Genomic DNA, 24131 nt, shown 5'->3' with positions numbered 1-24131 from the left:
CTATCTGGCATCATTTCTTTTGCATTCGATCATCATGAATGAGTCCCACACTGCCGATGAACTCCCAGTTAATTTATTTTTTTGTTTATTCGTTTTGTTTTTTCAGTTTTTTCTTTCATTTTGAAATCTACCGTACTACAGCTGCTGTGCTTTAGAAATGTCAAAGAGCTGTCCTGCAGGTGGGTGCCTGCTTTCTCTCAAGTTTCACAAGAGCTCTCCTGGTCAGATGTGTAGAAGGAGATTGGAGAAGAAGGCATCGTTACCTGAGGGCTATGGGTCCACATCTCAGACAGACGCTGCTGTTTAACCCTTGAGCAAGCTGACTCTCCCAGATTGTTCAAGTACCGTGGCCGGCTGTTTTTATGAAATGTGTTCTCATTTCGTACATGGGTGCAAATGTATGTCGCTTTGGACGAAGGAGTCAGCCAAATAAGTTTTTATATTTATTTTATTATTAGTGAGAAAATAGGTATTTGACAGCAAACCTGGTTACTTTCTTCTGCCCAGGTAGAAAAAGAAAGTGGACTTGATCAACGCATTTAAAAAGAAGTGAAACCAGATGAGTGTAGACAGGCTGTGTCATTAACCCTTAGAGGACACTGCAGTAATTAACAGTCCTTTAAATCTGTAATCTCCTGTGATAAAGGTGCTGTACATGTACATATATATACTCGCAGGAGTCAAAGATAATTCCAATACACAGATGAAACAAAGTGAACTTATTCCAGAAATGAACATCCTCTGCACAGTAAGTCACTTCAACCTGTGGTCTCTTAGCTTTGGCTGTAATAGCCCATGCATCTTTTATTCATGGCACTTTCAATTGTGAGAGGCCAGATTTTCAAAATCCCTGTAAATATCAGAAATACCGGACACCCTTTAGGCCATTCTTACATTTTCATGAATTGTTTATTCATACTTAATGCACAGAACTATAGTTTCAGTTTCAATCTGAATCCTTCTAGTGTTAAGAGTTTATTTTAAAAAGGCTATTGAACTATTTAAGTGGTTATTTAAGTTTTCAATACTTATCACATGTGGCTATTGTTCTTCAGTTTATTTAGGAGAAACATTGTATTTAAATACATGCTTTGTAAATAGAAATGGACATAATATGTGTAGAAAGGAAATGTAACAGAATAACGCTGTAGGGAAATTCCCATATGTTCACAGTGAAGTCTCCATCCATGCCTGACATTTGTGGCAGACCAGCTGTGGTTGAAGTGAGATTTATGTAAATATTCACTCTAAACTTTGCTTGGTTTTGTTTTAAAGTCTGAAGTGTATTCCGCATAGTACACAATAGCTTATTTAATCAAAGTGGTTTTATATGCTAGAAATCTGTCTATAATCTATACACAATTATATTACAGTTGTTTTCCAAGCAGAACATTACTGAGTTCATTTGTTTTGCATTATACACGTTCTTGGCCTTTTCTTACACTTGTGCTTTAGGATACACATCATAAAACAGAAGAATAGTCTCTTGCAGCTATTGCTTTAAAAAAAAAATGTGATGTTAGTTTTAATTAGAGTGTCTCCTGATATTTAGGTTAACACGGAATGGGCCTGTTGTTTTGTTAAGCGAAGCACCGACATGGATGAAGAAGGTAACAATGTAGTGGAAAAAGTCTCTGGTCTGCGCCTAAAGACCGTAAGCAAACTACTGCATATTCTTAAATAAAAACAGCAGTCAAGGGCATCCTGACAATAGCACTGGCACAAACAGTTTAAATGCCATGAGTACCTATGACTTGGCAGTTGGCCCCAAGTACATGGTTTGTTTACAGTGCACTGTGATCCCATTTTCAAGGGGTCTGCTGGATGGATGCAGTATTGCACACAATCATTTTAACTCAGGTTGTGAGACAATAATTCTATGCTTTAAAAATTCTAGTTTTAAACTAAAACTAGCGGTGTTACTAAAACCCCAATTATTTTAATTGGGCTCTAGTCTCCACTCCACTCTTTTCCCCTTGGGTCTAGGGCTTTGGTCCTGTAGGAGACCTAATCAAAAGACCAGCAGATCCCTGCAATCTTGTTGAATATAAATTATAACGTGCCATTTTAGAACTGGTTTCAGGACTCCTGCTCGTTGTACACAGCGCAAGAACGAGTGAAACATCATGATAATCCTCTTTGCAACCGCAGGTGACATTTAAAATGTAGTTTTACAGGGGATACTTATTTGAAGTGCTCCCAATTTATCTTCATCTCATAGATTTCTGACTGTAGCATCAATTTCGGAAAGAATATTATATTGTTTTATTGTTTGTGCCTCTTCCCCCGAAGTTTACAGGCAAACTCTTGTTGATTGTCCAGCACATTCTTTTCAGACAATGTCCCTCAACAATTCTAAACCAAGTCTCCTGTTTCCTTCTTTATCTCCAGCTCCAGGTGGAAACCAGCCCCAGCCAAGACCCCATCCCCAAAGCCTGTGTGATCCTGCCAGGCTAGCATTCTGACAAAGACCATGATCTAGACCTACTTAACTGCAAAGCTGAAATCCTAACCACACAGCTGTGCACGTGCAGGGGGGATTGTAGCACAGTGGTTCCCAGCCCTGATCCAGGAGGAGCACTATGTCTTCTGGTTTTTGCTCTAGCTGAGTTCATAATCGCAGGCTAATTGAGTTCAGTTTTACATCTGGGGCAGATCTGTAAATGCTTGCTTTGAGCTCTTAAAAGGTCAAAAGGGATTTTTAATTGGTATCAGAACTGGCCTCATTCAGGTGTGTCGCCTGTGATGTAACGAATTGAAGATCTGCTGAAGGGAGAATGGCTGATTGGGAGCATGTCTGACACGGTGTCATTCCCACCTGTGGCTGTACATCAATTTATAAACTGGTAAGGGCCGTGTGGTTCCAGCAAGCATGCTGAGAAGAGGCTGGCTGTAGCTATGTGCGTGTGCTAAATTTGTTTGAAACAGTATCCTTGAAATAATAGACAACTTAAATAAAAGTCTAAACAAGTAAGCAGATTAAGTCACCAATTAGCACTGGGGATTTAGTATTTCTTCCATCAAGAATAAATGGAATGGCAGCTATTCCAGGAGTAAAAACTACCTTGGAAGAAATGGCATGATCTTATAGCTGTAAATGCACAGTTCGATACAAAGAGAACAATAGGGATTTCAGATCACACAAAATCTAGATTTCCCTTGTGACCATTTGCTGTTAAGGATTATTCGTCATTGACTTGTTTCGTTCGTGCTCAGTGATCAGAACTTTTTTGAAGCACTTGATCACTTACATTCACTGCTTAAACCACTAGAATGCAGAAACAGATTTAAGGAAGAGTTTTGTGAAAACTCATTAAAGTTACATCCTAAGCTCAGATAGGTTTCTTAGTATTTAGCGAGGTAAAATTCTCTTTTAAATTACAATTTCTTCAACAACAGGTAAAAATAACATTATAACATTAACCATATCCATGGGCTACTGCCTTAATTAAAAAAAAACATCTATAATAATCTGTACATTCAGATATTATTTTAGGAGTCAGATATTTTAATAATAATCTTGCTCTACATAATCAAGCTTAAAATGGGATTCCAACAATGAACATTTCTGATTTACAAAAAAACTAACTAATTAGTACAACTCCTAAGTATTTTATTTTTAATAATGTCAGTGGTTTTGAATAATTACATTCTCATAAAAGAGCTGAGAACACCTTACCTTGTCTTGTTTTGGTTTGGTTTCAGGGTTGGAAGTCTGAAGTCTGCAGCAGACGATTACCGCTAAACCCGAAGACCTTTATGTTGAAGAAAAGCAGGTAATTCTGGAGACAAATTTGCTGAAAGACAAAACTCAAATCAGAACTACAGTACAGAAATTAAGGCTTGGCAAAATCAATGGTTTAGAACATACTGAAGAAGAAAGAAGGGTATAAATATCAGCCAATCAGATGAGAAAAACGTTTGCAGTTAATGACAGAAAATGATCAGAGCTGTCAAGGAAACCCCTAAAACAACTGAAACCTCTAAAATACAGAGCTGAAGTACAAAGGCTACACTGCAAGATGTAAACCTCTCATCAAGCCCAAGATCAGAAAAGCTAGATTAGAGTTTTCTCCAAAATCCCCTACAAAGATGAGTCACACAGATTTTAGTATAAAGATTTGTGGACAGATCAGACTAAAACTATCCTTTACGAAAGTGATAAAAAGTTTAAAGTGTGAACCACAATATATATAAGACACATTATATATAAGACATACACAGGCCTATGTAGAGAGAGTAGAGCAGTTTATTGCCATATGTACATGTACACTGGAATTCTTAATCGTGCTGATTTCATGGAACATACACAGTACAACAGACAACACCACACCATGTAGACAGTACATTACAAACATGATAAATGTTGTGGGACAATAAATACACAGTGAGAAAAAACACAAGGTCGACCATGCTAAAAGTGCATAGTGTAGATGTGTATAGCAATATATATTCCTCTCTTTACTGTGGATCTCCAGGTATGCTGTTCAGATGAAGACTTTTTAACTTGAGGAAGAATCTCTGGCTTCCCGCAGACAGCCTCCTGTTTCATTTCAAACCCCTGTTTCTCCATTTTCACATTCTCAATCAGCTTCATCCACCAATTTAAATCCTCTTGTTTCCAGGTCTGACCCTGTCATTCATCCACTCACAGAAACTTAACCAGTACAACCCTCACCTACACCCTACAGTTTCCCATTCAAACCCCCGGTATCAGTCAATGCCATAAAATCTGCAGAAGCTGCATTGCTCTCTCCTCCTGCAGCTCCTAATATTGTAGACCCTGATGTTAAAACTGGACCCTGGCTAAGCTGCAAAGGACCCTCTATAATAATGGTATCCCATTTAAAAGAAATCCACCAAAGAAAGCTCTTTTTCCTCTGTATATCTCTAAAGTCTGTAACAAACAAGCTGCTGTCATTCAGCATACTTCTGCATCTGGTGATGATATCCTCCAGCATGCAGCAGGACACTAGTTTACAGAAAGCAACCCTACCAACCCCAGGACCATCCATTCAATCCTCACCCCCCTGTTTCTTCTTTTAACATCCTTCTTCACAGTCTGTCTCTGCTTTTCCTGATTTCTCTTACATTCTGGTTTCTCCTGCCTTTCCTGCTCCCTCTTGTTTTCCTAACACTCTTTCTTCTGCACCCTCTTTTGCTTCTGTCTCCAGTGTCCAGAGTGGCCTGTTGCTCCTGATACCATCGGCCCTGGGTCTGTCCAGCGTCCTACTTCCAGCTTACCTAGAGGACATCCTACACCATTTAAAGTCCACTTTTCTTCCTGCCTCTTGATGCCACCTCCTCATCCCCGGGTTTGTCTGGCGTCCTACCTCTCGTCCACCAGCAGGCTTTCCACAGCCTTCCATTTTAAACTTTTGCTTTTCCTCGTGTCACTATATACCTAGCACAACCTTGAGTCCTCCCTTCTCGGCCCCTGATTGTCCCAATACCACCTCCTCTGCCCCAGGTCTGTCTGGCATCCTACTTTCAGCTTGGGCAGTAGGCGTCCTACAGCCTCCTTCTGTCTCTATCCCCGTTCTTCAACATGGCCCAACATTCTTGATACCTTCATCCCCAGTATCCTCCCTCTCAACCCCCACTGCTCCTGATGTCACCTCCTCGCCTCTGGTCTGTCTGGTGTCCTACTTGCGCCTAAGTCAGCATGGGAGTCCTACCATCTGGAGCTTTCCAATTTCTCAACATAAAACATTCTGCATTCTTTTAGCATTAATTTAAAGAAACTTGGTTGCAGGTCTTCATAAAAATACATTTGAACCATTTCCATTGAAATGAATTAAGCATTTTTGTGGCTTCCTATATAATCGTTCAAATCACTGCATTCTTTTAGTATCTGACAATCCTGCTCTCTTTCTTTCTCCACTCGTGGTTTTGGGGTTAGTTTGTTTCCTTCTGGGGTCATGCCTCCTCATCCTACAAACAGGGTGCCGCCCATTATCTAAGTGGCAAACATTCACAAGCATCTGATTCTTGGATGTTGTTATCCCTTGGGAACTCAAGGTGTTAGCAGCAAAGGCTTGGCAAAGCATCTCGAATGACTGCAGAAATAGTGTGGTGAGTTTAATGGGTTACACATTTCATGTAGTTATTGCCTCAAAGGAATATGAACCAAATACTGACTCGTAGACTCTGAAATCTGAATGTGTGTCAATACCAGAAACCACTGGGTTGAACAGAAACATTTTTGTGTTCTAATATAATAAAATGCATGTATGGGGTTAACCAAAAACAAAATGTGCAATGCACTTAGCATTGCTTAACACTTAATTGCTTAACTATTAAGCAAAAATCTGTTTTGAATTTTCTGTCCCAATACATTTGGAGGTCACTCCAACACACAAAGCACAGTGTTTAGCCCTAAAAGTGTATGAAAAAGCACTGTAGCTGCTAAATGCCTTGACTTCTTGTTAATTTATGAGGCTGTCAGATAACTGGAATCAGGAAAGATGATCCCATTTTCCTTCATTTATTTTGAGTCAAAGGTTCAGTTTTGGAAAACTTATTGCAGCTGCCAGTCTTCGTACTCCCTTAATTTCTGTAGGTGGAAGGAGGTCGTGGCAGAGATTGACTTTTAAAGAAATCCAGAAGTTTTTTAATATTTTACACAATTTTAAATGAAGGGCATGAATCATAGATCAGAAGAAGACGAAAAAATCCATAGGCACAGGCTGGCTATAATGACCCTTCCCTGCCAGACATACCCACCTCTCCTCATTATAACTTTGAAACACTGTTTAGATACCAAAAGGGCGAAATCGTTAGGTTAACTTTCTTACTGCAAGTACAAAACACTCTATCTGCATGCATGATATGAATTAATGCAAGAGTTATGGTTTGCCTTTTTGTTCTTTGAAAGTGTAAAGAAAACCTCAGTTAACGCTCTAAATTACTGTATCACAAAGCTGATTCCAGCGCCATGTGCCATCACACTGTCAGGTTTAGCTTTAGGTGATTCTATACGTAGCTTGGTACGTGTCCAGATTTCATAACTAGAAAAAAAGGCACCGTAGCGTGGTTTAAAACATTTAAATACTGTGTGTGAAGGGCTAAACAGCAGTTTTACTTGTCGTCCCACCCTTCTTGCAAAGAAAGTCAAAATCTAAAGAATTCATTTTCAAGGTCAAACTGAGCCTGGAGGCGCTCGTTTCGTAAAGAGATGAAGTGGCAACTTTTGCAACTACAATTAGCCAGATCGTCCTCAAAGTGGATTATCGCAGAATCCCTCAACCTAAGATGTTTAACACACATTGCCAGGATGTAAAGCTTGGAGAAGAATACTCTGAAGGTAAATGTCGATTTCTTCTTGTGAGAACTGGAAATATTTACACCTCCATTTGACGACGTAATTGAAAGAGCTTTTTTTTTTCAAGTGGCTTGAATTAAGGGATTGAACAAAGAGAACTGTCGACGATCAAACGCGTAATCGTCATCACTTCTTTATTCCTAAACCTTCTTACATAGGAGTAGTGTTTGTAGCGCGGATTAATTCGCCTACCTGAATACAGAGTGTATGTCGGGAGAAATGAATATCATCTCTTGGATGATTGCGCCAACCTGTGAGGAGCTTCTGTTCTCACGTTCAATATAGCAGGCGCGTCGCTTCTGAGCCACTGAAGGACCTGTTCTGCATTGTTTTAATTAGATTCGCCAGGGGATTGAGTGAAAGATGTACGCGTGTGCTGTTGGAACCCCCTATACAGACAGAAGGAAATCTGGATTGATTGCAATGGTTAGAATGCAACAGATTTCAGAATACATGCATACAGAACCTAGTAGTAAAGTAAAATGTCAAAGAAGGATGTCTCCTACTTACTTAAATAGCGTACCCTGTACTGCATATTAAAACACTCCTCAAACAAGTTGTACCCCCTTCAACTGCAGAAAAAAAAATTCGAGCTATGCCATTATTTAGTATAAACGTGACTGAAGTACAGTAAGGTCAGAGCTAAATTAAAACCAAGACGATTTTTTACCCTACAAAGGTTTCAGCAATCTGCAACTCATCCCTGAAGCTTGGATTGTGTACAAGTACACTAGTCTCGTAAAGTATTCAAAGAGCATGACCCATATAACTAATATAACCTAATCTGGATGACTGTTTAATATGTGATGAACAGTAGTTATTTTATTCGCAGAAGTACCCCCCTCAGCTCTTGCAATTTGGTTTCTGCATGTCGTAAATGTCATTAGCAGGTTTTGGGAATCATTTACACGGAAGTGCTAAAATATTGCTTTCTAAAGATGCAAGCTCGAGTGCTACTCTAAAATACTTCAGGTTGATTTTTAGTGCTCTGTTTATCTACTTGGTCCTAAACTGTTCGTAATTTCTCACCAAACAGGTAGGGAAGCAGAGAGACTGTCAGAATACATATTTACTATGTTGTGTTACTGTTGTATGACCACGACTGTCGAAACTCTTGCACTGGCAGAATAAGATGCAGATCCCTCCAGAAACTGGTGTAACGCTGTGGTGGTTGGTAATTATTCTGGTAAGTAAAACCCACCACTGTTTATAGGTCATTTTTCTTATGATGCGTCTTCAACCTCCAAAGTAACCTACAAATTTCTGTTGAAAAAAATTGAGTCTGTTTGGCAAATAACATCCTTTAGAGCCACATTGCTGATGGCTGCCAAGATGAAAGTGGAGAGCAAAATTACTTTCCGAGCTGCCTGTTTGCTCATTGTTGCCCACTTATATAATCTGACCCGGCTACTCATTTTCCTCTCTAGAAAGAATAGCTAAACCACGGCAGGTGGAACAGCAGAAAGCACTAGCGTTTTTTAAATAAAAATCATTCTTCATCATGGTCATCCAACATTCCTACTTCTCTCCTGCCAAATTAGCAAACACATAAATTGGCCAAATGATAGATTTTCCTGTTTAAGACCATGAACAATGAAATATGTTTATAAGATACAGATTCAGTGTGTTTATTGTCATTTCTACATCAGAACTACCACAATATTGATCTTTTATTCTGTAAGTTCAGTTGTTTTTAGCAGACGTAAATCATATTCATTGTAAAATAACTTATAAAGCCATTTACTCTAGTGGAGTATATACAGTATTAATTACACACTGTACTTATTAATATAATTATAATTTTTTTCAGGTAAGTGTGTTTCTGCTGGCCTCCTGGTTTTGTAGGCCTGTAACTGTGGCCTGTGAGAACACACTTTCGTGGGCACAGTGAAGGTGAGTGTGTCCCATCACCAGACCCAAGAGGCTGTTGGGAATCCTGAATCCCAGGAGCAGCTGTCTGCGGGATCATGAAGTAATGACCATTCCTCCTCCCACCACCATATCCCTAGAAACAAACCAAAATTTGGGAAGATTGATCAGGGTCCTCCCTTTAAATTCCACTGGTAGGACACGCACAATTTCTGCTCTAATGAGAGAGAGAAAAATGGTTGTTCCCACCCGATAATATGCAGGTTCTACATCCGCACTTTCAGATCTCAGAAGCAGCAAGAACTGTGCAGTTGGACATGCCTTCAACCTGCAGGGATGGCCAGCGGGTTATTAGGAGACCACTGATGCACGGATTTCGAAACACCTTGATCCTCTTTCATCCCGAGCACTAAAGCTAGTGTTTTGTTCACTTAAGCAGTTGCAAGGGTTGTGAAATTACAAGGTGGCTCTCACTGACCACAGTAACCCATCCCTGATTGAATTAGACCAGCTAACTCAATACATTTAGCAAAACACAAATATAGTACAAATCTTTACAAATTTAAAGGAGGCCTCTAAGATCTGCTGGACTGTGGCTCTCCAGGATCAAATATAGTTGGCTACTTCACAGTAAATGTGATGCACTTAATTAAAAATTAATTATTCTTCTCCAATATTCAATGTTCCTTGTTGTTGGAAAATGGTGAAGGCAAGCAGAGTCGAAGCTCAGTTTTTAATTATTGTGTTGTTTTTGGTCATGGTTTATTTAAATATAAGGCGCTTCTTATTCTTTATGCAGAAAGAACTTAAATCAATTTGGTTAAAAATACAGACTGGTAACAAGCGAATAAAGGGAACAAGAGTGCCACCCTCTGTACAAAAATGTGTAGTACAGGTCATTCACTGTATTGTAAAGTCGTAGATGTGCTGCAGTGTACAGAAACGACAGTGCGATACCTTTTGCCTTTAAATATCCTTCATGTATCGCTTTATTTTTTGCGTCAGTTTGCTTTATTTCACCCTGTACAATCAATAGCTTTTGACGGCAGTTCCACGCCATTACCGCCAGAAGGCGCTAAACACCTTTCCCCTCAACCCGTAGAGAAGACGTCGTGTCGCACGCAATTAATTAATTACATTTGACCTAAATTGACGATTAGTAGCAAAGTATAACATTTCTGGGCGATCGAAATTTCGATTTGATGGCAGTTTATTTTTTACTGTATACTGTTACTTCACATTTGTATGCTAGTCGCATTTATCACTATTAAAATACAACCATCCCCAAGTGTTTCCTCTTTCGGAACCTTTCACCTAGCGAAGAACAAAGCAGCTGACCAGAATTCAGAGTTTCCTGGACGCTTAACTTCTGTTTTTGTTTTATTGTTTTTTTTTGGGGGGGAAGGGGGGGTTGGTTTCGATACGTTCTGATTGTTGAATTTATCGATATTGTTTTGAATGAGACTATTGTTATACGTGAGATAAAAGTGGTTATTAACATTTAACGAAAAGAGGTCACGTGTAGTTGTGAGTGTATTTATGTAGTTGAATGTTGTTCCTAAGTTGAAGTGACTTGAAATGAAATGAAAGTTCTGTATATAACTTGTTTCAGGATATTTAGGATTTTTTTATCTGGTAGGATAAGAGAAGAATAAGAAACAGAATTCACCATGTCTCTCTGTGAATCTGTGAATTTACGATTGTTGGATATTCCAGTTTTACGTTCTCAAAGGACTGTCTTACACTGTACAGTGTGTACATATGCTTTATTACATACGTAAACTCTTTCACGCACAGTTTTATGTGTTTTAAGGAAAATGAGTGACATTCATGTAATGAATGAGAAGAAATGCTGAAACTCGAAAGGCAGTTTCTTGAAAGCTTTGCAGAGTGTGCATCTTTTAAGGGGCTAAAATTAAAAATTCTTCAGCAGCACACAATTCACATCTCTCTGGGAGATGAACTCTGACCAGTGCCCGCCTCCATTCTGCAGTGTCTGTCTGTGCTGTCTTTTGATATGACTTTGCACTCCCCCTCCAGGCCAGAATACCGTATTCACAGATCCTTCTCTTTCAACTGGTGGGACTCTTTGGTTAAGATCAAGCCATTATGGGTTAAATTATATTGTGGATTAGGAGACACTTGGCAACAATGCAACAACCACAGTGTAGCTGAAAGAAGTGGAAGAAGGTACCGAATAAACACATTCACCTTTCGTGGTGGTGAGGAGGGTGAATACTGGCATCTTTACAGTTTGTTAGGTAGCCAACACTTACTCTACTTACCTATGGTCTTTGACGTGCTGTAAACATTAGTCTAGATTTAGAACGTTACCTAAGACCAATGCTTACAAATTCTAGAGCTCAAAACGCATTAATGATTTGAGTGTCACAAAAGAGAGCCCAGTGTGAGAAATTAGGAATTACACATATCTGGAAGAAAATCAACAAGGACATTATCAGCACTATCGGTTTGTGCAAAACATTTATTTCATGATGTTCTAAAAACACTTACTGTATATGATAAAGAAAGACGTATTTTAACAAGTGTTATAACAATATCCTGTAGGTGTCACCAGCATTGCTGACCAGCATGCAAGCTGCCATTAAACACAGTATTGTACAATATTTAAGTCTTTAAGAAAAACATCTAAAATGCACTATACACAGTTCTTGAAGTCCATTTTCTACATTAGCATAACAAGGAACAACAAATCTCATGATCATAAAATTGATCTTGGCTTTGATTGGACGGGGTATAATATTAAATAGAGTCCCTCAGGTGGCAAACCGCAATTGTTTTTAAGCACAAACAAGTCCAGGACATAGCGCGGCACCCCATCATCACAGTTCACGTGGTCAGAAGATCCGACTCATCCTCTGGGCGTGATTATCATCAGTGCTGCTACAGCACCCACAGCAGCAGGCAGAACAGATACTGGCAGATCACACCGAAGGAAAGTAGCTAATGCCCATCTCCTCGTTTCTGTACTTCAAGAACATTAAACAGCCAATGCATTTGTCAAGCAGCAAGTTTGGTTTTACAAGATGGAAGTTCAGGGCTGGTCTGGCTTGTAATTCTACAAAAGAATATAAATAAAGAGCCTAGTAACGAACATTCATTTGTCTGAATCCAACTCCCTCTTTCCCTTGTTTATTTTCCCACTGTTTAACAGTTTCTGTCCAGGACACAGTGGGAGGCCCATGACTTCAGTTGAACTTAAAAAAAACACTCTTAAAACCCTTCCATAGAAAGGTGTGCCTGTCTAATGGCCACTATTTCACAGCATGCTTTGAGACTGCAGGTCCTGTCAAGGGATGGTTGTACTATACGTATATTAATTTGTTCAATTTCCCCAAAGTTAATTTTGATGGTTATCATGTTAGAAAAATGGAAAAGGTAAAAAATAAGAAGGATGCTTTACAAAACAAAAATTACACTTTAAGATTTGAACAGAATTCCTATACAATTGCAGAACACATTTTAGGCAAATGTATATACAAAGGGATTCCCAAATTTTGCATTGTGTGCATGCAACAGAGCTTTTTTAAGATGCCAAAAACTGTCGCCTGCAAATCTCGCCACCAAACATGATGCTTCCTGAAGACCTTAGCTGGAGAAAAAAAGAAATTAAGTACACATTTATCAATGGTCTCACAGGGTTTGGCCTAGGGTATTTTTAACCCAGCTCCTAGTAAGTAATGCAATGGTTACAGCTTCCAAATAAATATATTTTTGTTATGGGGGTAGGTCATTTAGACAGGACTTGTGCGTGTATGTGTGTATGAAAAGAAGCAGGGTGAGGGACAGTTTCTGGCACCATTGCATTATACTCTGTGCATCCACCTCATATATCAGGGGTCTCCAACCCTGGTCCTGGAGAGCTCCAATCTAGTTAAGTCTTATAGGTCACCTGTTTTGTTATTGGCTACACCTATAAGCTTTTGCTGAAGAAAAGTGTTCAATTTAGAGAATTCTGGTCTTTGAGGACTGAAGAATAATTCAATTCTAGGCCTAAATTATCTTTAAATAACCTGTTGAACAACATGGAATTGTTCCGTATCTTTAGAAATTGCTGATTTAATTGCTACCTACAAGTGGATTAGGGCTTTCCAGGAGCAGGGTTGGTGATCCCTGTCACATACTGATGAGACATTGATAACCAGTGACTGGAATAAGGCAACTTTTCTCTGTACTGTATAGTAATCTCTTCAGAGCTTATTTGATTTTCACCGTCTCCAAAACATTTACTGCATCTCCTAATCTCTCGTCTTTTTATATAAATCCTTATTCCATTACAATCAGTGTCCACAATATTCTTGTGCTGAAAAAATGGTTGAAATTAATTGTTTGTAGAATTTGCTCTGTGCATACCAAATCACAATTTAAAAGGAACGGGGGCATCAATTTCTGCATTTTTTCGAAATGATAAACTAATTAGGCATTTCAGAGTTTGATAGCAAATATCATCAGTCTAGTATGACAAGAATACCATTCAATCAAGACCAGCAGACAGTTTATGTATTAAATTTGTCTTTGCAAAAAATGCATACCTAGATAGCTGTTTCCTGTACCATAAGTGCCGTATATACATGCAAAAAAATGTTAACAGTGCAGTAGTGTAAAAAACAACCCAATACTTTTTTCTTTGGATCTAATGAATATGTACACGTTCCTTACAAATGTCAGCCAGTAATTCAGTTGCCTCATTTGGGAATGTTCCTGTCTTGTGAAGATGCTGAAATGGGGAAAAAAAAATACATTACTGATAACTGTTTGCGGAAAACAAGTGATCACATTATTTATACTGATCGATTCTAAACTTTACCTTCACAGGCATATTTCACTAATTTACAGATTGTCCGTCTTTTTTTTTTAAATGTTCATCTAAAGTAATACTGGTGTTAAAATTGTCACAAATCCAAAAATCAGAAACTTTTTGCAACAAAATAACAAGCTATAGACGTTTCTTATGCATTCATTTAATAATTACTGTTACCTGTCAGATCTCTGAATTTTCTTTTTGCTTCAGCTCGTTCTTCAGAATCAAAATACCAAACAGTGATAGCATACCTACGGCAAATAAAAACAGACCATTTAATGAAACACTCATGGAACTATCCTAGCAACACCTTCGTTAAAACTTTAGGTTGGCCGTACTGATTTGGTAGTGGAAAACTGCAGTTCTTCTGAATTATGCAATTCAATATTTAAAATATTCTATTTACTATATAGGAACTTACATTCATGTAGAACCTCAAAAATAATTTCCTTTCCAAATGTTTGATAAAAATGCTTAAAATCGTTTTAACAATCTCCTTCCTCACCGTGTAGAGTACGAGGGCTGGACTTCATGAGGGTTTCGTCGGTCTGACCAGAAGAATAGTAATCTGTCAAAAACTGGCTCTATGTCAGCTACATAAGACTTTCCTTCAGGGAATATTCGCAGTATTCCACCATGTTCCTGAAAAAAAAGACTATTTTTTAGAATTTTGGTTGATGTGACAGCCCTTTCAAAACAGTTAATGAAGCTCCTAGTCATACATAATATTTGTAACTCTAAATAATAATTACATTTGCATAGTCTCATCAAAAGAGAACAGTGAGTCATTACACACGTTACACATAAAAGACAGGAATATCTGATACAGTAGAAAACATAATTACTTATCCTGCATAATGTTGTTTTCATCAATGTGCTTTAAAAATGAATAAAGCATTGAGACCAGAAAATAAATTTACTGGAAACAAATTAAAATAAATCTGGATCATCAAGTTCGTAAGCAAAGCTTAAAATCTGGGATCTTACCTTTGCATCCCAGTTCTTGTTCAGGTAGTAAATGCAGGTCACACAACGTCCATCCGCATTGGGATTGTCTACGTGCTTCACATACCCAGTTCCATTTCCTGGGTAACAGGCTACCATGGCCTGCGCAACAACAACACAACAACAAACCCACGTTAAAAAGGGATAAACTGAAACCATAACGGACATCAAACCGAGATAGAATTGCCCCATAAATGTAATACAATAGATAAAAAGAAAAAAAAACTGCCAACGAAGTTTACAAGCTCCCTCTAAAACAAACCAAAGGGGGTTTTAATAAGACTTTTTGAAAAACTACTGTAGTACGTTACAACTTTGAGCAAGAAGAAGTATGGTCCTTGGTCTGGTGCATTCAGCTGATGCTTTTTTTTTACATTCTAAACATCTCCTGTGGATTTCCAAAACACAATAACTAAGGAAAAAGCTTATAAAATGATTTTAAGTGATCTGTCTGTTTTGTGTGTGCAAATGGGTAGAATGGCCTCCTGGAAGGTACTGATGAGCAGCGCCTGTAAAGGACTGCATGCTCCCCCAGCAGGGGCACTAAAATTGAGGAAGATGTCAAAAGGCTCAAGTGGATTGAATCTTCAAAGCTACGCACCTAACCCGGCTGAGACATACAGCTGAATATGAACGTGCAGGTAACAGGAAGTGGCTCTTTAATACTCATGAGTACGTGCACTCAGTCACAAGCTGAAAACCACAGAATGAAATCCACTCAGCCACCACCAATAATCTCAACTCCAAGTCTGCAGATAAGGGATTCACAGAAAGCCACCGTGAAGTGTGAAAAAACAGCCCCTGTGGTTCTCCTTTACCACAGTGGGTCGGTAGCAGTCTCACGAAAGCCAATGAAGTCTTGCTCTGTCACCACTACAATTCCTATCCAGTATATCCAGCAAGAAGGACCAAGCAGAAAAACAGGCCTATCTTGATGCAAGAGTTTAGCCAGATAAAACTCTCTTTTCACACTGACTTTGGTTATAACGTTTAGAGAAGAGATACACTATCAGAGCAGATCTGTGAGTGGAAGTTTAGACTGTAAAGGAAAAGGCTGGAATTTTGCCACCAGCTGGTGCTAAACGGTCATAATCAATATCTAGAGAACACAGCCTTCGATAAAATTGCACTCTCGCTGAGGAACCCGTATCACTCATGTGGAAAGTTCTTTCTGGCAGAACACAAGCACTTTTAGAGCCTCTAGGCGAGTCACATCCACAGGAACAGTATACCAACGCTGACTGCACTTTCTATAAGGCACGTCATTGTTCTGACTGTTGCGTTTATAAAGACAGAAACTACTTCATTCAATTACAATACCTATTAGACCTTCAAGTATAAAATCAAGTACTATCTCTTTAGCAGTGAAATTGAAATCTTAACCAGTGGTATCACGGAACCCATTTAGAACTAACTTTACCTGAAATAATGAGTGCAATTATTTAGTGCAAACACATTGGAGAGTACATCTGACTGTCGTCTGTTAAAGCACCCCTCAATATTTGTCAGAAGGCTACATTTTGGTATTTTTAAAAAAGACAAAATTTCACAACTTTCCTCGTTTGTTTGTTTGTTTTTTCTTTTGCCCAATTTTAGACCAACTGGCATGCAAAAGAACAGAACAGTCTTCTCTGTAATAAAACTGCTGTATGGAATTAAAACAGCCGAGCCACTAATGTAATGACCTACTAGCCTGGTTGCAAATCTGCTCTTTGCAAATGAAAGATAATTATGATGAGTCTTCAGGTGGACCATGGTTTTTCATGTGCCAGAATTTACCTAGCTTTTATGCTTGGCGACACAGCAGAAAGTTGTACATTGCCACCTGACATAGTTAATCGCAAAAATGTAAGTAATCTGTGAGTACTTGTAATTGATGGAAGACACGAATGCCCAGTCATAGTGATATTTTCCATTTGCGGGGTGTGGGAAGGACTTTTATCCTTGCCATCCACAGTTTTCAGTGCCAGAGAAATGTCGCAGCAGGACAGCCGATTTGTCTGTGTGTTAGACGCCCAATCTTATCACAACCGGAAAATTACTATTCCCAGAAGCAATAAAACGCACCAGGCCAAGAACTAGCAGTGAGCTCTGCTAGTGAAAACAGTCTTCGTTGGCTTTAAAACAGTAAATACATTTAGCTTTCAGGATACACAAGAAACATGCAACGCCCAGATACCATCAGATTAAAGACTGGAGTGCTATGAAAAAAGACAGCATTTCTACTGTCCACAAAACATAACATTGTGTTTAGATGTCACAAGCTGCTAACCAAGATAATATTTAAGTTAATGCAATGTCCTTCAACATTGTTCCTGATTAAAAGTAAACACTTACATTTCAATTTGCAGGTTTTTCTGCAAGCTCACAGTCCTTCTGTCTCATTGTGAGCTGCAGACCTTTTAATGCGATAGTTTAAATACTTAAGATAGTTTTGATAAAAACTGCATTTCGCAAATAAAGATGACATTAAACGTGATAACTATGCAATCCCTTACTTGAATATTTTTTCAGGAATATTGTCCTAAAATTCAAGACTTCTACATGAAACTTTGCAAAAATCACTTTATATATTTTAAAAGAACAATAAACTTGTTCCATATATTTAAATGCCTGTATATCAGTTATAAACCTACAAAGAGTAGAAAAACCAGCTGAACATTGTGCTCCAGTGAAATAATCAATTTTGAGCAGTTATAAAAGTACTGCAAAAAAAACAACAACAGAATGCCACTTCTGAACACCTTACTGTCCAAAACTACACATGACAAATATGATTTAAGGAAGCCCAACGATCACGATGAAGAACAAAAGAAACAAAATAACTTGTTAGCGGTATTGTTCCTCACTCTTTCTGAAGGACGTGTTCCGGTTGATCTACCCAGGAAAACAGCACAAGCGATTGCGATATTGGGAGCTAAGGGGCCATGTCATTAATTACTTCCATTCAGGATGCACATATTTAGCCTGTCATTCCCAGAATGTGTAAACAGGCCATGAAGGAGAGTGGCGAGGGTTGAGCAGGGGGGGGCAGCCCTGCGGAAGGCAGTGGGGGGAGGGGCTGTCCCGGCCTCCTGCCAGCCCGCTGAAGGTTTAATGACAGCGCTACGTGCAGAGCGTGAGGCTGCTGCAAGCCAAGAGCTCGCGAAACTCTTGCTCAGCACACCGCCCCCTCAGCGCAGCGCACACGGCACTCCCAGGAAGTGACGTCCTGCGTCAGACATCAACACAAGGCAGAAGTCAAGTCAGGTGAAGAGCCGGGCCCAGGTCAGGAAAAGAACAAAAACCGGGAAATCTGAAGAAGCTTGGTAAATATCCCGGAGAAGAGGGCAGCACTCTGTCAGAGCTCATCATCCCTGCTGCTAGGAATGACTGGATTAAAATCGTGCACTTTTAAAAGGATCTGTTTAATTCAATTAATATCTCCCTTAATACTACTGCAGCACAATACCAAAAATACCACTATAGAAGGACAGACGTAATGATCGTTTTTTTTCCCCAGTTGTTTTAAGAACTTAATGCCCTCTTCACCTTGATGTTACATATATCTCATGGGTTCTAAAGAGTTACATTGGAAACCAGAAGCCTGAGAAGGCAAGTTCAAGATGGTCTTAGCTCTGCATATTCAGCTGCTTCGTATCGGAATTAAACTTAGCAAGATTGCAGTTGCAGTTGTGGTTCACCCATTCTTCTCATTACCCCGGTGTAATGCAAAAATGTAAAACTAATGGATTTAGACATGCAGATCTTTGCAAGAGCAGCACAGTGACGTGACAGTCAGCAGTGCTTGTTCTTAAGCCCTGGGCTTGATTCCTGTCCGAGGCACCCTCTCTGTGAAGTCTGCATGTTCCCTCCATGAGAAGCAGGTTTCCTTCCTCTCCCCCAGGATATGCTGGGCATGAGTGTGTATCCAGGGGTCAGAGCCTCGCACCCTGTGCTTCCTGACCGGGCTCCGTGCTGCCAGGGCCCTCACCAGCTGTAAGCCACTTCCCGAAACTGGATGAATCAGTGCTTCATTTGGAGTGTGTAAAGATCTAAAATGCTTTGAATCAGAAATATACAACGTGACAATCCTTCCGGACGCACAAAACAACTCCTGCATTACTCCTTTCTCATCAGAAAAGACGTATATTACTATGACTTGATATAAGATAAATGCTGCAATGATGTATTCTTATCACATTGTATGTAAACCAAAACTTTCTTTCTGTCCTTTATTTGAAAAGGGCGGTTGCCGTCTTTCTGTTTGGAGAGGGATTCTAAATCCTGAGCAGAACAGTCAATATATTTGCGACGCCCGTCAAACCGAAGAAACGACCTGTAAACGAAACGAAACGAAACTTTGGGCTTTTCGTGAGTCATGTCTCCCTCCGCACTTGCACGAACTCTAGCGATTGCAAAAATGCAGCGTGATTGCTCATGGAGCTGGTAGAGTGCGAGACCTCTTCTTGCGGCCGGGCTGCTGGCTTCCCGTGTGTGTAAACAGAAAAACAGAACTATCTCCAGTGTCAGAAGTCACGTACTGCTGACAAGACAGGGGCGCGTTTCAGGAGGCGCGCTTTCTGGGCGGAGTTCCGCGTGCGTGCGTGCGTGCACGTGCGCTCTGCCATCCACAGCCACACCGTCATCACGGGGAGCAGGGCGAGGGTCTGTACCTGCTGGATTGTTTTAATCAGCTCCTTTAGGTTAGATGCAATACTAAATAAACAGGGTCGCTTTAAGAGCTGCTATTGGGAATGTTATTTTGCCTTAAACTTTAAGGCGGATACCTGTTTTTGCTGGAAAAAAAAAACAGTACTCTGAAGCCTGTCCCTTCTGCCTGAGCAGTAAGACGCTCAGACGAGATGGTGCCCAGGGTCATGGGTTATTCCTCGTGCATTAACACGCGCTACGCGCCTCGACAGCCCAGGTCATCTCCCGATGCTCGCGTCTTGTGTTGCTTCTAAAACTCTGGAGCAGTCATGCATTGCAAGTGTCCTAGGCTAACATGACACCGTATCATTAAAGTCAGTCTAGCATAGAAGCATGTGCAAAATTCAGTGCTCTCCACCCAGAGCGGTCATGATTCAGATGACAATCTTTTAGATTCGCAGGGACCCGAAGCCCGCTCTAACCCCTCCACAAAAGCAATGTCTTTGCACGTGTTGTTACCTTAAATATTTTCATTTGGCTGTGCTGTCAGGAAGCATATACTCTATGCTCAGAACTACCGATAAACGCCTCTCTACATACACAAAGCATTCCTTTATGTGTGCCTTTATGCACAAACAGATATTAAAATGCAACAAATACTTGTGGTTTCGCCTAATCATGTTTACATATATTCATCTGGAGTCGCACAATTTCTTTTAGGATAACTTACTTCTGCACACCAACGCGTTGACTTAAATAGGAGATCTTAATAAGAGTCTTAAAGTGAGAATTTGCGTTACGACTGTTACTGCAGAAGAACTCTCGACGCTATGTGAGTGGAGTGCACAGAGAGTGACCCCTGTCAGGGCTGACAGCAGCTCCTCCGATATTCAAGTGATCGAGACGAAGGGCTTAGCTGGCATCGTGCACAGACAGCTCCGAAGTCAATCCGGGATACCGAACCAGAGAGCTGCAACAGTGTGCTACTGTAACCACAGAGATTTCACGTTCAACAGTACGCCAGTCCAGCACAGTGCACACCATGTAATGGGTTTCCAAACACAGATCGAAATAATTCATAGATTCGTCTCGGAAGCCCAATGTAAAGCGCTTGTGTACACAAGTCCTCGTTTACCATCCCTGGAAACTCAACAGACGCTCTGATCCGTTGAAAGGTCACGGGTTAATTGCTCAGTCACGTACGTGCGCTTCCTGCGAACCGTTCAGTGTTTGTTTACGGCTGGTTACGGGCACCGATAGGATCACGTTAAAGTGCGATTCCAGGGACTCACCTTCGATCGCTCCCTGATGGTGCTCTTCCCCAGCCTGCCGGCGCAAAGCGTGACGAGTTTGTCTATGAAAGAGAGGAGGAAGCTGATCGCTTCGCAGCCCTTTTCTGCTCCGCTGACCCAGGCGATCTTGTCGCCCCTGATGTGCCTCCGAGAAACGCCGCTCCGGCGGCCGGCCAGCCGCCCGTCCTTCAACAAGTCCGAAGAGTGCATCTCCTTCACCTGCTCCAGGACACAGTCGCCCACGACTTCGCCGAGGAAGTTGTCCAGATAAAAGAAGCCTTGATCTAGCAGGCACGGCACGATGTGGTCCAAAGCCAGCTTTTCTAGATCCAGTTCCATAATATGCTGTAGCAGAGGCATCTTCCCCCCCGCCGCAAAAAAATAAAAATAAAATCCGAAGTCTTGATAACAGCAGAACAACGCAACTACAGTACTTTCATCGCAGTCCGATTCGCCGATATAAACGAGCTCGCCCCTAAAAACACCTTCCAACTCCTTTGGCGGTGCTTAACTGAGGCTGATAAAAGCGTCACCGTGCAGCCCAGGAGGACAAACAAGACACATGTGCTGAACTTTGTCCTGCCTGCCTGCTTGCCTGCTTTTAAAGTCCTCGGCGGGGCTGTGTTTGGCGAGGCGGGTCGGAGCGGGGACGTGCGTGATGTGTGGTACCTCTCTCCGGAGGCGGGGCCGCGCGTCTTCAAACGCTCCCGCTGCGCTCTCAGTGAAACCCAGAGGCCATCCCAAAACACAGCCAGCCCCCCCTGTGCAGAGACCGACCGTGCTTTGAATATGCGCGAAGGTGCTCCTATTGGCTGTCCACCAGCCGCTACAATGTTTGTATTAATGGCGAAGTGATGCTGCTACTCCAGGTCACACAAGATCTGGACCTTCACAGCTTGCGAGTCTCCACCGCCTTGTTTTCCCCTCACAACGCAGGGGTACCGTCCTTTGATTTCTGCTGATAACCTGGTGATGAGGTCAACACCATGTGCGTGTTGTTTTTTTTTTCTCCCCCCGATCCCAGCCGCGGGGAGTGTCCTCCGCCATTGGGGAGGTCGCCGGGCGCATGTAGCCGGAGCCCCACGGCCGGCCCGCTGCCTGTGCGCTGTCCGCTGTCCGCAAGGGTGCAGACGCCGGCGAAACCACGACATGTCCCACACCAGCGAGCCCGCAGAGCGTGCGGCACGTACACCCCGAAAACAGATCACGGAAGCGTGTCTCCACCCACGCGTGGCTAATGGAAGCGGAGTGAAACTAATTGGTTGCTCAGTTCATTCAACTAAATAACGGGGGCTTGTTGCGGTTCACCCATTCTTCTCTCGAGAGTGTGTTTGTTTTATTATTTTCAGAACCTAGGCCCTTGTGACTGTTGTGGCACTATGAAAGTGATCTTTATTAATATTACTAAAAAAACGTGTTACTTAGGAAGGTAAATCTGGCCTTTGATGGTAGCGTTTTTTGGTGACCAGGTTATTTTAAGCAGTAATAATCCAATCCACAATTCAAGGAAATAGTTCAAAAACCTTTCCCTTTGAAAAAAAGGGGTACTTTCTACCTCCTTATGAGCACAGACATATTTCGTCTGAATGTTAATGACTGGTGAGAACTGGCAACAATTTTAACAAATAACTTTGAAGCTTTGAAGATGTTTCTTTAGTCATATCGTTCTGACGTGGTAAAACGCGTTATAACTCTCGCCTGCCTTCGCTACATTCCCCGCACGCACACGTGTGTGTATTGTACACGTGAGACACGAATACAAGAGCGCACTGCGTGGAAGACAAACCCACTTTCAAGAAATCCACAGACAAGCCGCCGCAGGGGGGAGTCGACACAACTTGTCAGGGGGGAGACACGTGAAGCCCACGAATCAACGGGTTATGCTTTGATTTCAATCATGGATCATTGTATTGTTTTATTTAAAAATACAGAGCAATACACACAGTTTCCATCCAAAGGGGGGCCCCTAAAAACACCATTAACTGCAATTAACTAACTGAAGCAGGAAAACCAATCGAGCCGCAGGCACCGTGGTTTAACCTCTGGCTTCGTGACACGCCGGCTGAAGTTACAGCGCTCAAACAACGCAGCGCAACGACGCGCACCAGCCTGCATGTTGGCGGCCGAGAGTGACCACTCACCTTGTGTCTCCCCCTGATCGTGTAGCTGCCCAGCTTGCCGTCGGCGAACGCGACGAGTCTGTCCATTCGCGACAGGAGAAAGCCGATGTTTCCGCAGCCGGGCTCCGTCCCATCCACCCATGTGATTCTGTCCCCCCGAATCGACTGGTTCTGGCCACACGTCCCGCTCGCCAGCTCCCCGTGCTGAAATTCCCCACTCTGGTGGAGCCTCAGGACTTCTTCGAGAATTTTACCCCCGGCTGCGCTGCCGAGGAAGTTGTTCACTATGCACAGACCGTACGAGTTCATGCACGGTGCGATGTAGCGCAGGACCAGTTTGTGGGAGCTGACCCGTCGCCTGTGCTCTCTGCCGGGGGCAGGTCGGTTACTGTGGGGGTTGCAGAGCGCGGGCGGCGTGGTCTTGCCACCCGTGGCGTGGACAGTGCCCACAGGGTTTGGAGAACCAGTGCACCTGATCGCTGACGATCCTTCCCCGTCTCTCGAAAACTCACCCCCCTCTGCCCCGGCGTTTGCTGAAGCGCGCTCTCCCAGGGATGTTGCCATTTGCCAGTAAAACGCCATCCACCGGACACCATGCTCGCGTGTTCGCAGCGTTACGAGGAGGCTACGTGGAAAGGGCCATGTTTCAAGCTCAGGCGATGCCCCCGCCACCTCGGGCGCGCTCACGCGTGTGGGACGTGAGCGGTGCTCGTTCACGATGTGGGCTGTACGAAAAGTTGAGCTGCTGTTGGAAGAGTCTTCTAACCAGTTTGGAACTGGTTTTTTTTTTGGGGGGGGGATTAGTTTATGTTTTAAACATTAAACGGGTGACATTCCGCTTTTGGGAGTTTCCTGATATTCTAATACGCTTTTCTGCGTCTCAAAGCTCTCACCTTGAGACACGAGTAAAAAAAAACAAAAAAAAACACAATAGTTTCACCCGGTTAAAACAAAATCATAACCAGAAATTCCACGAGAAAAAAAAAAACTTGAGCGAAAATATCGATCTTCGGGTGGGGATTTTTAACACGTCCACAGTTGCCATCTAATAGACTTAGGCAGTTAGC

The 24131-nt window shown here is 41.6% G+C and overlaps 1 protein-coding gene across 2 annotated transcripts; it reads right to left on the bottom strand.

The window, feature by feature from the left end:
- Positions 1-11660: 11660 nt before the first annotated feature.
- Positions 11661-23819, bottom strand: egln3 (egl-9 family hypoxia-inducible factor 3). Of its 2 annotated transcripts, none has more exons than XM_015350588.2 (5): positions 23086-23819; positions 15003-15122; positions 14521-14657; positions 14193-14266; positions 11661-13931 (listed from the first exon to the last, which is right to left on the bottom strand). In XM_015350588.2, the coding sequence occupies exons 1-5, from the start codon at positions 23644-23646 to the stop codon at positions 13900-13902; spliced, it is 924 nt and encodes a 307-aa protein (XP_015206074.2). In that variant the 5' UTR covers positions 23647-23819; the 3' UTR covers positions 11661-13899. The 2 variants fall into 2 exon arrangements, with proteins under 2 accessions (XP_015206074.2, XP_006632221.3); XM_006632158.3 differs by lacking the exon at positions 23086-23819 and adding an exon at positions 20945-22279.
- Between the last annotated feature and the right edge of the window lie 312 nt (positions 23820-24131).

Source organism: Lepisosteus oculatus, chromosome 8, assembly GCF_040954835.1.
Source record: "Lepisosteus oculatus isolate fLepOcu1 chromosome 8, fLepOcu1.hap2, whole genome shotgun sequence".
NCBI lineage: Eukaryota > Metazoa > Chordata > Actinopteri > Semionotiformes > Lepisosteidae > Lepisosteus > Lepisosteus oculatus.
The sequence above is the reverse complement of the archived record's forward strand: the minus strand, read 5'-3'. Positions and strand labels throughout refer to the sequence as shown.

Excerpts from the sequence above, each read along its gene's own strand:
- egln3 (XM_015350588.2), bottom strand. The coding sequence starts at position 23,646 with ATGGCGTTTTACTGGCAAATGGCAACATCCCTGGGAGAGCGCGCTTCA. Across the intron at positions 15,123-23,085 it reads CGATCAGGGGGAGACACAAG|GCCATGGTAGCCTGTTACCC; the intron begins GTGAGTGGTCAC and ends GTTGTTGCGCAG. Across the intron at positions 13,932-14,192 it reads AAAATTCAGAGATCTGACAG|CATCTTCACAAGACAGGAAC; the intron begins GTAACAGTAATT and ends TCCCCATTTCAG.